Genomic DNA, 15384 nt, shown 5'->3' on the forward strand with positions numbered 1-15384 from the left:
GCTTGTTTTTCTCATTACTCTTCTGTCTCCACTTTTATCATCATTTTGACCTATCGGGGCACTTGTTCTTCTCATTACTCTTCTGTCTCCACTTTCATCATCATTTTGACCTATCGGGGCACTTGTTCTTTTCATTACTCTTCTGTCTCCACTTTCATCATCATTTTGACCTATCGGGCACTTGTTCTTCTCATTACTCTTCTGTCTCCACTTTCATCATCATCAGACACTTGTTCTTCTCATTACTCTTCTGTCTCCACTTTCATCATCATTTTGACCTATCGGGGCACTTGTTCTTTTCATTACTCTTCTGTCTCCACTTTCATCATCATTTTGACCTATCGGGGCACTTGTTCTTCTCATTACTCTTCTGTCTCCACTTTCATCATCATTTTGATATCGGGGCACTTGTTCTTTTCATTACTCTTCTGTCTCCACTTTCATCATCATTTTGACCTATCGGGGCACTTGTTCTTCTCATTACTCTTCTGTCTCCACTTTCATCATCATTTCTTCACATCCAGATAATATGATTTGCTTTATTCGAGGATGAATCCAAAGGTAAACATCATCTACAAACACCACAGTCCCTTTTCTTGTTATGTTCCTGACAAGGAATTTTACAGATTTATCTTATGACTAAATTTTTTTTCGATCGAGAGAAGTTTTTTTTTATATTGTATCATATTATTGGATTATGGTTTCGTAATCTGGTACATTCAAACCGTTTCAGCTCTGGCGTTTTTTCTTTTCCTAAATTTGGATTCGTTTATCGCGACCGGGGAAAGTCTCAAAGTATGTTTTCCTGTCATTTTTTTGATGATTTGTTGATGTTATCCAAATAATATACGAAACGCTGGGTGAACGTCGTTTTTCTAACTGTTTTTCATCTTAGGCCTTCTACATGAAGCGAAGAATAACGAATACTTGTTCCACTCCTGCAGTGATGAATATTTCTTTATTTCAGGCCAAATTGAAGGCTGAAGATGTAGTAACAACTGACGACACCAGGTGTAAAAGTAAGCAGTCGATGGTCAATGTAGTCATATCATTGGACTTGTTCCTGAGCGTTCGTTTTCGAAGTAAGAATTTACAGTCGATGCTACCAAACATGAAAATCTATAAAACTAGTGTGAAACTACTCATAAATAAAATTGAAAAGTATTCCTAAAACTGCTAAATGTCGAAGTAATTTGAAACCTTCATTTTGAATCGTAATGACATTTATGTTTTCAACACAAAAATCATATGAATTCTAAGTTTTGTGTTATTTATTATCGTATAATTTATACACCTGCCTTTAAAGCTAGGTTTAACATATTTTCTATTCTTTTGCGGAGTTACAACGCCAGAAACCTGGTTTATATACTTATGATGGGAAGAGCACAGATAGCTAGCCAATCGAGTAGCTTTGTACTTATTTTCAAAGAAACAACTAAACAAGGTTCTGATTTGTATAGAGATTTTCAGCATCGCTGTTACAAAGAATCTCATTTGACTAATGCGTGAGTACTCTTTTAAAAACAGAAAGTGGTAACATATCTTAGTAAAGAAATATCCATAAGAGTAAATATATAATACATTATTGCTGCTTCTATATAAATATAATACTTTCACGCTGCACACTGAAACACTTAAAACATAAATCAAACTACTTACCCCAGAATTTATGGAACATGTAGAGGTGTTTGTGTCGAAGAGTCGACATGTTTTAACGTCCTTTAAGGGTAAAAAAAAAAGTTTTTAAAAATAATATTCAGAAACTTTAGGTTCGTGTAATCATAAATTATTAAATTTTCGATATACATAATAAATGTTTAGCTCCACACTTTCTTATTTTTGAGCTGTTGCTTTATTAATAAACAACTGATACATGAATTCCAAATCTAGAAACGGTACATCGACTAAAATCAAACGTGTTTGTTCTTTTCAGAATATTCGTTCAAAACTGCACAGAATACTATCTGTTGTCCCCAACTCTTAATCAACTGATTAAAAAGAAAGCAGACAATTGACAGAACCCACTGCCAATTCTCAAACTACTTTTGTCTGGCTGAATGCTGGGATTTGACTGTCACTCCAAGCGCATACACGACCTCAAATTACGAAGTAGGATTTTGCTAAACATGACACTAATCGTTAATCCTTGAATTCAAAATACAAATACGCTAACCGCTAAACCCAAAATTAAACTTTACGCGTAACGTTATTTTGATTATTAGAAAATCACGTTTGAGCAATTGTCCATATTGTTTGATAATTGTTATAATATATAAATCCTTCCTACATATATCTTTTCTGATATATTGATAAATATCTTATTAAATGTTATCCTGATTTTGTGTTCTTACATTATTCTATGCTCTGCTATTAAATGTACAGCTCATTTTTGTCTTTCCAATGTACTTTTGTTAATGAATCAGACTGCTTCCAGTTTATTACCATATAAAGTTAAAAAATCTATGGTATGAAAAAAACAAGCTCAAATTATTCATTTGTTTGTGCTCTTAGAACCCGTTTCCTGTAATGATAATTACATTCCTACACTTAAGACACATTGCTCTGAACAGCGTAGCAGTGATCACGGAACTTCGAGCAAATTGTAAAGACTGACGCCAGAATTTTATTTACCCATACATAGTGATTTCCATTTGCCATAATATTGACTACTTCCATTTCAACCACAGAAGGAAAAACCTTTCAAGTAACAAAGTTCTTTGACAGTTTGTTAAAACAAATACAGCTGAAGTACTAATGAAAGTTGCGCCCCCTAGTAAAATCATGATTTTAAAAAATAAATTTAATAATAATAATACCTTAGTCTAAGTAGAAGTATGATCTTAGTGAAAACGAAATAAGTAAAAAGATTAGTGTATTATTAGTTTGTTATTAATAATTATTATTATGCAGGAAGGTAATCCGATTTAGGTACATTTCTGAGAAAATGGAAAGTGAAAACTGCTTTCGACAAACTTTAAATTTTCTAAAGATAGGAAAGTGACATTTTTTCCTCCTTGACGTGGGTTTTAAGTGGATGTTTCATGAAATCACACTGCCAGTAGTTGAATGTAAATGGTTTCATTATTTTTCTGTTTGTATGTTTGTCATTCTTGCTAGTGGTTTGGGATGACGTCGTGGTTATAAACAAAACCATTATTTCTTCTCCACACAATAGTTTGTTTGTTTTTTTAATTTCGCGCAAAGCTACGCGAGGGGTATCTACACTAGCCGTCCCTAATTTAGCAGTGTAAGACTGGAAGGAAAGCAGCTAGTCATCGCCACCCACCGCCAACTCTTGGGCTACTCTTTTACCAACGAATAGTGGAATTGACCGTTACATTATAACGCCCCCACGAGTGACAGGGCGAGCATGTTGGTATGACAGTGATTCGAACCCCCGACCTCGGATTACCAGTCGAGTACCTTAACCACCACACAATAGTACAGACCCTATCATTCGTTTACTTTTCAACCGGCACAACCAATTGGTTAGGGTGTTTGACTCAAATTCGAGGGTGGTCCCTATCCCACCAGACATACCAATTTAGCCGTGGGGGCGTTATAACGTAAAGTCAATCCCACTATTCGTTGGTAAAAGAGTATCTCAAAAGTTGACAGTGGATGATGATAACTAGCTGCCTTCCTCTTGTCTTTCATTGTCAAATTAGGGACGCTTAGTGCAAATAGTCCTCGTGTAGTTTTGCGCGAAATTCCAAACAAAACAAAACATTTCAGTCTTTTATAGATTCTTCCCTACATAGTTTGTGTGACAGTAAACACATCACTTACATGGTCTTCTTTTAGTGTTAACCAGGTGGTTAGGGCGCTTGATTAGCAATCTGCGGGTCGCGTTTTCGAATGCTTATCTCACCAAACAATTTCGCCCTTTTAGCCGTGGGGGCGCGTTATAATGCAGCTAAAGAGTTGGAGGTGGGTAGTGATGACTAATTGACTTCCCTCTACTCTTTCACTGCTAAATTAGGACGGCTAGCCTTACAAGAACTCCAATCCAATTCTTTTATTGTTAATAAAGTCAAAAACACATTGGCATGTTTACTTATATATGTATGTGTGTGTGTAGCTTGTACCCTAGGATCTTTTGTTAAAAAATGCAGCGTATTTTGTTTAATTTTGGCTTAAAATTATGGTTATAATATATATATATTATGGTTATATTATATATATATCGACAGTTGATGTGGTTATTAAAAGTTTTTTTTCTAATTGTATCTTAAAACGTTTTTATTATCCATATTTTTTCTTGTCATCATTGATGTTCATATTATATATTACTTCCTGTTAAGATTTTCATGAAGTTAAATCACACTGTATCAGAGTTAAGACACGTTTGTAAAGAATTATCTAGGTTTTAAATCAAGCGTTACAACTTTAGAACTTATAATGGCACGCCATTACGATGTGTATGCTGACATCACGTCTTTGTTACTATTACTTTCAGCTCTGTCTGCTACGAGTAGTTTTTATATAACTATCAGTATTTGTATAAAGTGAATGTATCACGCGCATTATCTTGCGTTTTTACTACAATCATGTGTAATACTATCACAATCCGTTATGCAGTTATGCGTGAAAATGTATTGAAACCTATAGATATTATTTTATTCTACTGTAACGTTATTAATTGTGGATAATAAAAATATATACACACATGTGCAAACGAATTCAATAGTTAGTTTAGAAAATGTTGGGCAAGGTGTTGCGGTTAACCTGATTAGTCTGTGAAATGGGGTGATCCCTTCCTGGATCCGAATAACAGTAACATTCAAACCCCATTACTGGTCATACAAGAGTAACCTAAACGTATGGATTGAGCGGTGTTTACTAGTTGTCTTCTCTTCGGTCTGGAAGGTCAAAATTAGAAGCAGCTATGTTCAGGTTGCCCTTCTGTAGTTTTGTTGTTGTTATTTTTAATGAAAAAAACAATTACTTATAAAAATTGTATCTTTTATTATTATTCCACGTTTATACACGTGCAAATCATTATTTTTTGTAATTATCAACTTTATTAATTCTGAATATCTGTCTCATTTCCCAGTTATTACAATTGGCGCGCTAACAGATCGTTGTCAAGGCCAGTTCCTGGTTAATACAACTGGCACGCAAATAGATCGTTGTCAAGGCCAGTTCCTGGTTAATACAACTGGCACGATGGTAGATCGTTGTCAAGGCCATTTCCTGGTTAATACAACTGGCACGCAAATAGATCGTTGTCAAGGCCATTTCCTGGCTAATACAACTGGCACGCTAATAGATCGTTGTCTGGCCAGTTCCTGGTTAATACAACTGACACGCTAATAGATCGTTGTCAAGGCCAGTTCCTGGTTAATACAACTGACACGCTAATTGATCGTTGTCAAGGCCAGTTCCTGGTTAATACAACTGGCACGCTAATAGATCGTTGTCAAGGCCATTTCCTGGTTAATACAACTGGCACGCTAATAGATCGTTGTCAAGGCCATTTCCTGGTTAATACAACTGGCACGCTAACAGATCGTTGTCAAGGCCAGTTCCTGGTTAATACAACTGGCACGCTAATAGATCGTTGTCTGGCCAGTTCCTGGTTAATACAACTGACACGCTAATAGATCGTTGTCAAGGCCAGTTCCTGGTTAATACAACTGACACGCTAATTGATCGTTGTCAAGGCCAGTTCCTGGTCATTACAACTAGCACGCTTATTGATCGTTGTCAGGTTCAGTTCCTGGTTAATATGACACACTGACAGATCGTTGTCAAGGCCAGTTCCTGGTTAATACAACTGGCACGCTAATAGATCGTTGTCAAGGCCATTTCCTGGTTAATACAACTGGCACGCTAATAGATCGTTGTCAAGGCCAGTTCCTGGTTAATACAACTGGCACGCTAATAGATCGTTGTCAAGGCCATTTCCTGGTTAATACAACTGGCACGCTAATAGATCGTTGTCAAGGCCATTTCCTGGTTAATACAACTGGCACGCTAATAGATCGTTGTCTGGCCAGTTCCTGGTTAATACAACTGACACGCTAATAGATCGTTGTCAAGGCCAGTTCCTGGTTAATACAACTGACACGCTAATAGATCGTTGTCAAGGCCAGTTCCTGGTCATTACAACTAGCACGCTAATAGATCGTTGTCAGGTTCAGTTCCTGGTTAATACAACTAGCACGCTAATAGATCGTTGTCAGGTTCAGTTCCTGGTTAATATGTCACACTGACAGATCGTTGTCAGGCTCAGTTTCTGGTTAATATGTCACACTGACAGATCGTTGTCAGGTTCAGGTCCTGGTTAATATGTCACACTGACAGATCGTTGTCAGGCTCAGTTTCTGGTTATCTTATTACCGGATGTACTCTCATAAATGACTGGAAGCTCATTTTCTGGTTATTGAAAGCTTATCGCTAATGCAAGTTTTTTCCTATTTTTAGAATATCTTTCAGAACATCAGCTTGTTCATCCTCAATAACTTACCATACAAAATTATTAAAATAAAACAAACCTTTTCCGTTGTCACAGAGTAGTAAGGCCCGGCATGGCCAAGCGTGTTAAGGCGTGCGACTCGTAATCTGAGGATCGAGGGTTCGCATCCCCACCGCGCCAAACATGCTCGCCCTTTCAGCCGTGGGGGCGTTATAAAGTTACGGTCAATCCCACTATTCGTTGGTAAAAGAGCAGCCCAAGAGTTGGCGGTGGGTGGTGATGACTAGCTGCCTTCCCTCTAGTCTCGCACTGCTAAATTAGGGACGGCTAGCACAGATAGCACTCGAGTAGCTTTGTGCAAAATTCAAAAACAACAACAGAGTAGTAAGTATGCTTACGTAGCTGCAGAAGGAGACCTGAATCAGGCAGAATCGTAACTACATTTATGGGGAAATAAATGTAAAGGGACCAATTTCATTTTATACGTGTGGGGGAATTATTCACACTGACACCACTACATCATCATTTTGTTATTAAATTACACATTGAAATTATAAAAATGACTTCACAAATATTCTTCCAGCTGAAGGTGTTAAAGAAAGTATATTACATGTACAGTGTTTAAGGTTTAAAAAACAAACTTGCTAAGCATCTCTTTTTTTCCAGCTGTATTCTCACAATCTTGGACACCAAAGTTGCCCTGGTGTTTAACAGCGATGTTGTAAAAATCTTGTTTGAAACACCACTTCTTTTCCTCGTCTCTCACCCCCTTTAAGTTTGAGTACTAAAATAGAAAGTGTACATTGTTCTGCACTTACACGATGTGATCTCTGAGAGGAGGTCTTTACATCTATTTTAAAAGTTAGCTGCCATTAACCGCTGTGCTATGTACGAGCTGAATCGGCGTTCTTGATTTTTAAGTTTGTTCACGTACTTTCAGGCCGCACGGAAATGTAACAACTGCACGTGTGCGCATTAACTAATATGTTTATTTCACTGATATTGACACTACTTTAGGTTTACACGTTACGTCGTGAAGCAGTAAAAAACATGATTACCCAGTTTTAAGCCTGTAGTAAAAGAACCATTCGTCGGGTGCAAAGGTGCCCGTGCTACGCTCAGCACCAAACATCACTTCCGTTTGGCATCTGCTTCGTATAGTTTAATGTCGACCTCTTCGCTATGTTGATCCATCATTCGTAGTATTGAGGCGGCAAAGTTGAAACGGCCACAAATCTCGGATGGTCCAGCATATCCAGGTGGTTCGGGTGCTCGACTCGTACTCTGAAGGTCGCGAGTTCGAATCCCCGTCACACCTAACCAACAGCAGCCAATCAGAGTAGCCCAAGAGCTGACGGTGGGTGCTATTATAACGCATCTACGACCCCAAATTGCGGAGCGCAGTTTTATTTCACGCCAATAGAACGCGAATCGTTGAACTCTAGCCACAAGACCACGACAGCCCGACCCAGAATAAAATTTAACCTTGGAATGTATATTCTATTTTAATCGTAACAGTGTGATGTGAAAGAAGTGTGTTTGTGTTTTCTTATAGCAGAGCCACATCGGGTTATCTGCTGAGCCCACTGAGGGGAATCGAACCCCTGATTTTAGCGTTGTAAATCCGTAGACTTACCACTGTACTATCAGGGGGGCACGCGAAATAAGAGTGCTACGTTATCTGTACAAAGGTCTTTGCAACTGAACCGGCCCCCCGCTAGTACAGCGGTATGTCTCCGGATTTACAACGCTAAAATCAGGGTTCGATTCCCCTCGGTGGGCTGAGCAGATAGCCCTTTGTGGCTTTGTTATATGAAAAACACACAAAAAACACACACGCAACTGAACCAAATCTGCCTATGTATATTTACCAGATTTGTCTGTCTTTATGTCAGGTGAGGAACTTAATAAACAAACTTGAGACGTTATAATAGCACCCACCGTCAGCTCTTGGGCTGCTCTTATTGGGTGCTGTTGGTTAGCTGTCTTCCGGCTAGACTATGCATTAGTTCAAAAGTAAGAAATGCAGGAGAAAATGATCGTTTGTGTAGCTTTGCGCGAATGTTCGTTCGTTCTGCGACAACAACAAGATGTGTGTTTTTGCAGATACACACTTCAAGCGGTATAGTTTATTTTAAAACTTAGAATAATCTACATTAGTTTAATGTTAAAATATACGTCCAGAATGAGTTTGCTGTTTACACTAAAGCGCAAAGCTACACAATTGGCTCTCTGCACCCTGCCCACCACGAGTATCGAAACCCAGTTTTTAACGTTATAAGTCCTCAGACATACCGCTGTGCCACTAGGGAGCGCGTCCAAAACGACAACATTCTTATGAAACCGATTTCAATAGTATATCAGCCTTAATAAAAATGTTAGGTTCACGTCTTCCGTCAGATAAATATTGTGTATGTGTGTTTTCTCAGAGAAAAGCCACATCGGATTATCTGTTATGTCCACCGAGGGGAATGGAACCTCTGGGAGACAAGATAACTATTAATGACATCTACGAGCAATTTAATAGAAAAAAAAAAAAAAAGTGTAAATCGTATTTAATTACAGACCGTGAAACCACTGACGTAAAGAACCCACATGTAATTTGCTGCTTAAATAGTTTACAAAGATGTGTTAAAACGCAAAATAATTAAATATTCCTTATATGTAATACTATGATTATGTAAAAGGTGTTCTGTTCTTCACCCAGTCTCTCAGTCTATACACTCGTGCGTCAGCACTCTGTTTGGTAGAGCTGATGGAATCAATTTTCGTATCACTTTCCACTGCCTTAAGAAATCTGTATCACGAATTTAACGCCCCCAAGTAGCACAACGGTACGTTTGCTGACTCACTGGATTTCAGCACCCGTGATGGGAGACCACAGGGAGCCCATTGTGCTTAACTTCCAGCAAACAAATGTAACGCGTTAAAATGATCTACAATCCTTCGTGCTTTGATCAACTCAGAATGACCATTCACTGAAGCCAGTCGTGATGATCCGAGAACATTGAACGGGACTGGCAAATACCTTTATTATTTTGTTTTAGTTCATTTTGGTTAGTGTGTTCAGAAAAAAAAAACAACCTCTTGAGATCTTTGAACGAGTGAACTGAACTTTACTTTCAAGGTGGACGTGGTCCGATGGTTAACATGCAGGGCTAAGAAACGAAAAGTTCAAAATTCAGCCATTAAACACGCTCTGCACTCTAGTGAAAGTGTGGAAATTGTATTACCATAACAGTTATTTTCGCTATTTGGTTTCTATAGTAAACGTATGAGAGGTGGATGCTGCCATTAGCGCCTAATTTTCCAAATGGTTAGAGGTGCTGGGTGTACTTTTGCATAAATTCGGATTGATCAGCAGCACCCTCATCAGTTTTATTTTAGAGGAATGGATGTTTAAGCACCCGCGGAACTGGTGCCTGTGGGTGCTACTATCTGGTTGTCACCCTTTTATGGTCAGTAATCCTAAGTTAGGGAAAACCATGTCTGAACAATAGAGTTTCTGATTTGGCCGTTTAGGTCGAAAATAACAAATACTTTGTGTATGCGTTAGACTCATGGAGTTGCCCACTGATGTTGCCCAAACAAATTGTATAACTTCAAAAAGAGTCAAACTTCATAGCTCAAGTGATCTACAAACTATATGTGCAGGTTTCTTTCAGTTCTCGCGGGGGGGCAGAGAATAGACAGCCCATTGTGTTGTTCTGCAAAAAATAAAAATGCCTTCTACAACAAAAGCGTAATCCACATTGAATTATTTTTTTTTCTTAATCTCTTGTATAAATAAATGCAGATTTGTGTATAAACAGGTAAAAATATCTAAATTATAACAATGCTTTCTTCTGATAATTAATGCCAAACTACACAAAAGGTTAAACACGTTGTTCTTCAGCTATTATATAACTAACTTTGTGCTAACACTGCGAGTAACTGAACTAGAAAGTTCGACCTCATTTTACATTTTGTTGTTATTTTTGTTTAGTGGTTTTTTTCTGTTGGGCCTAACATGGCCAAGCGTGTTAATGCGTGCGACTCGTAATCTGAGGGTCGCGAGTTCGCATCCCCGTCGCGCCAAACATGCTCGCCCTTTCAGCCGTGGGGGCGTTATAATGGTACGGTCAATCCCACTATTCGTTGGTAAAAGAGTAGCCCAGGAGTTGGCGGTGGGTGGTGATGATTAGCTGCCTTCCCTCTAGTCTTACACTGCTAAATTAGAGACGGCTAGCACAGATAGCCCTCGAGTAGCTTTGTGCGAAATTCAGAAAACAAACAAACAATCTTTTCTGTTATACAGGAATCTATTAAAACTCTGGATTATAATTATTAACCGATTTTACAATAGTAAATCATCTGTATCAGTAATGAGAAGTACAGGGTGTTCAAAAGTCACTGTGCACTTATATATTTATTAACAGACATATTTCAATATAGAATACAGGAGGTAAATATGAATGACAATTATAAACAATGTTGAAAGTGACCCCCGTTGGCATCAATCAATACAGGCCTGGATCCTTCTTATTTTGTTTCTAAACACCACTGGCTTGAAATAGACTGAATGAATGCTGTTATAACATATGATTACAAAACTGCACAGTGACTTTCCGAACACCCTGTATTATTCGTACTAAGTTTAAAGCAAAACATCAGTAACTGACTCGTTAGATGAACCAAATATCGGTATCAAACAGAAACTTACTTGTACAAGTTGTCACGTGCGAAGACGAATTTTTCCAAAGTACCGAATGTATGTAAACTACAGTTTTAATATTCTGAAATATGGTTAAAGCTTAGAAAAGAATTTAGCTATTCTCAAGCACCAAGTAACGTATAAACAGTTTACTGTTCCGTTATATATTACTGACCCTGCACTGTTGTTGAGCTGTTGGCATTCGCTGTTATTTCCAAGTCTAGAGCACGTGCAATACGTAGGCGACGTCACTGTGTAGCTTTTACGCATCCACAGTTTTTAGTTTTGTGACTATGTCCCCGTTAGTGCGAATCGCTGCTGCTTACTTTGGATTAACAAGCAAGAGTCCATATTTGGTCGTACTAACAGAGGATTTGTTCTTTGCTGGCGCCTGTGGCGCTGCGATCGTGATATGGGATTTCGTTTACCAACTACCTTAGTCTTACGACTTCTGAATAAAACTGCAGTTTTCGTCAATAGCATTTGTCAGTTTCCAGTTATCTGTAATTCCCTGAATGGTTTTCTCTTTCAATCCAGAAAATACATGTTCATGTTGGGGGAGTTTTCTCCCTCTATCTTTTAATTTCTTTTTTACTATAAATTAAGGTGACGTCAAAATTATCCAATTAAATAAGAAATATTGTAATACAAAAACATTTTCTGTGGCTGTTTGTTTATTACTAGGTCTTATTTCCTGCGTTTTTTAGGGCAAAGGGTAAAGCACAAAATGGATTTCCTGCTCCCTATCCACTGTGGGTAACAAATATACGAATTCATCATCTTGAGCTTTACATGACGAACTATCCGTGAAGTCAGAGCATAGTTTCTAAATCATTCATAAACAATGGCATATAACTTCTTAAAATTGTCTAATGTACATGAAATAAATAATATTGAGGCAATTATTAGTTTAACAACAAATATACTTATTTTTCATTCCGAGTGTGTTTTCTTATAGCAACGCCACACTGTGTCCACCGAGGGGAATCGAACCCTTGATTTTAGCGTTTTAAATGCGAAGACTTACCGCTGTTCCACAGAGGACTTTATTCTAAGAAAAACGTAATTCATTACAATGAAAAATATTCTACTGATACTTGTATAAAATGTTTTGAATTTCGCCGAAAGCTACACGAGGACCATCTGCACGTGCCGGCCCTAATTTAGCAGTGTATGACTAAAGGGAATGGAGCTAGTCATCACCACCCACAGCCAACTCTTGGACTACTCTTTTACCATTGAATAGTGGGATTGAATGTCACATTATATCGCCCCCACGACTGAAAGGGCTAGTATGTTTAGCGTGACAAAGTCTCGAATCTGCAACCCTCAAATTAGGAGTCAAGCGCCCTAACAATTTGGCCAGGGCGGACCTGTTTAAAATGATAAATACGATTAAACGGCTTTTTACTTCGGTGACATAGTAAGTTCATCGGTTAGATAGCGATATATCTAGTGATTTACAATGCTAAAATCCACGGTTCGATTACTTGGAGTAGACACAATGGATAGCTCTAAAATAAATAACGAACCTTGGCGTACACAAATATTTTTATTTGCAGTTGATCTACAATATCTAATAAAATATGTTTTACTGTATGAGAGGGAAAAGCTGTTTAATTTTATTTATAAGACACCACGTTTCGTAATGTGACTGGTTAACAGTTATACTCGTATTTCTTATAATGCACTACCTTTCGTAATTTCAACCAGCCAGTTTACAGTTGTATTATCCATAATTCATTATGTTTTGTAATGCGAGCCAGATGGGTGACGTTTCATAATATAAGCCAACTGGTTGGTATTTGTATTATTTATAATTCACTCCTTTTCGTGATATTAGGAACGCAGTTGATATTTATAGAGTGTGTTTATTTGTTTTGAATTTCGCGCAAAGCTACTCGAGGGCTATCTGCGCTAGCCGTCCCTAATTTAGCCAACTCTTTTGCTACTCTTTTACCAACAAGTAGTGGGATTGACCGAAACGTTACAACGTCCCCACGGCTGAAAGGGCGAGCATGTTTGGTGCGAATGGGATTAGAACCCGCCACCCTCGGATTACAAGTCGAACGCCTTAACCCACTTGGCCATGCCGAGCCGTCGTATAAAAAACTAAAACAAAGTAGAAGAGAGAAACAGTAATCAACTTGTTTCGATGTGTTTTAATTTGACGTCCAAAAACGTTCTTAAGTACTGTCTGTCATATTAGATTTTAGATTTTTTATATTTCCTTTAGTTTGATGACACTGTGATGTCTCAGGAGGTGTCACTTTCGACACCGAAACTTTATAGGAAGTTAATGTTGTTCAGTTACCAAGAGTTTGTCCAGTGGCTCAGAGGGAAGCTTGAATAGAACAGAATGTTGACATTCAGTGTAATAAAACATTGTTATAGTTTATACACGTCAAACACAGGACAACTACAGTATAATATTTGTGGGTACCATAGTGCGGTACCAGAGATTTCGGGTGGTCAAAAATACCCGCCGTAGTTGGAACCCAATGTTACAGACGTGTTGGTGCAGTGTGTAAATATCTCCCACGATTCGTGAGCTGTGATAGAAACCACCATAACACAGAATGTAACCTCCAACAGCAACACACGACTAATTACAAAGGATGTCATAAGTACAAGGATATCAAACACTCGGATATATTATGTACACAATAAGTCAAAGCAAGCTGAAATACACACACACAATCCAGAAATAAATTAACAGAAAAACACTACGTTCATGATGTAGGTTCAAGAAGTTATGACAGAAATGAATAACAAAAAAATATAACCCGGGCGTTTTTGAAAAATGAAATTTTCTTCTTTAAGGGCAAAGATCCGCCTTTCGAGACCCCTCGGGTTATGGGTTTGTTATTCATTTTTGGAAAACACTGATCACCTGCACCAGCTACACAGAACACACCTGTACAGATCACAACATACACACGTTCGTCGAGGCAGCATGATACCGAACAGTTCAAACATTCCAGAAATCAACCCAACCTATGAAGCCGTTAAAAGTATCTTTATGGATTTCATATGCACAGTACAGAGACTCCCAGAACAGTAGAGATATATGTACACACAATACACAGACTCCCACAACAGGACAGATATATATACACAGTGCAGAGACTCCCACAACAGTACAGATATATATATATATATATATGCACAGTACAGAGACTCCCAGAACAGTAGAGATATATGTACATACAATACACAGACTCCCACAACAGGACAGATATATATACACAGTGCAGAGACTCCCACCCAGATATATATACACACAGAGACAGATATATATATATATATACACACAGCACAGACACTCCCACAACAGGACAGATATATATATATATATACACACAGTACAGACACTCCCACAACAGGACAGATATATATATATATACACACAGTACAGACACTCCCACAACAGTACAGATATATATACACAGTACAGAAACACCCACAACAGTACAGATATATATATACAGTACAGAAACACCCACAACAGTACAAATATATATACACAGTACAGATACACCTACAACAGTACAGATATATATATACATACAGTACAGAGACTCCCACAACAGGACAGATAGTATTATACTATTAACAGAAACGACCAAACAACATTAAGTATCTGTAATCACACGTCATCTACATATTCACGAGCCCCTATATTACCAAACAAATAATCAAATATCTAAATCCAATTGAAAACGAAAATCGCCTCATATCAGAACTTAAATTACATCAGTCAAAAGATGATATTCATTGGCATGACCCTGAAAACGGTGAACGTGACGAAACAAAAAAGAAAGAAACCGCCATACGCTCTCATTAAAACTGCAATAATCGAGGGAGGAAGGGGTCATACTGCCTCTGATCATTCCACGTTTATAAGAACTAAAGCCCGATGCTGAACGATGCTGTGTAATTCCCATAGGAGACACAGTTCATGTGCTCCCCAGTGCCACAATAATAACTCGGAAGGCTTATAGCGCTAAAACACGTGTTTCGATACTTGTGGTTGACACAGAGTAGAGAGCCCATGGCGCATAACAACAAATAAATACAGCGCAGGTAATCCATTGGGTAGCTTTGCACTAAAATAAACGAAACAAGAAAGAATCTTCAATTGTCGCGGCACTTGAAATTCTTTTAGACAGGATTAGAGTGAATTAATCTATAAGACCACTCTCTCCTCTTTTTTTATAAACTGTATCTTTGTGCGCCAGCAATAGCAATCGTGGGACACGCATATACC

The 15384-nt window shown here is 38.0% G+C and overlaps 1 protein-coding gene across 2 annotated transcripts in view; it reads right to left on the bottom strand.

Moving 5' to 3' along the window:
* Nucleotides 1-11463, bottom strand: part of LOC143225637 (sarcoplasmic calcium-binding proteins I, III, and IV-like) — a 28408-nt gene extending 16945 nt beyond the window's left edge. Inside the window, exons 1-2 of one of the 2 annotated variants that reach the window (XM_076455419.1) lie at nt 11290-11463; nt 1660-1719 (exon numbers count right to left, since the gene is read on the bottom strand). In XM_076455419.1, the coding sequence (XP_076311534.1) occupies nt 1660-1708 (49 nt within the window). In that variant the 5' untranslated portion in view covers nt 1709-1719; nt 11290-11463. Of the gene's footprint in view, nt 1-1659; nt 1720-11123 lie in introns of both variants that reach the window. The other variant, XM_076455417.1, reaches the window with a different exon arrangement.
* Between the last annotated feature and the right edge of the window lie 3921 nt (nt 11464-15384).

Source organism: Tachypleus tridentatus, chromosome 9 (assembly GCF_004210375.1).
Source record: "Tachypleus tridentatus isolate NWPU-2018 chromosome 9, ASM421037v1, whole genome shotgun sequence".
Lineage (NCBI taxonomy): Eukaryota > Metazoa > Arthropoda > Merostomata > Xiphosura > Limulidae > Tachypleus > Tachypleus tridentatus.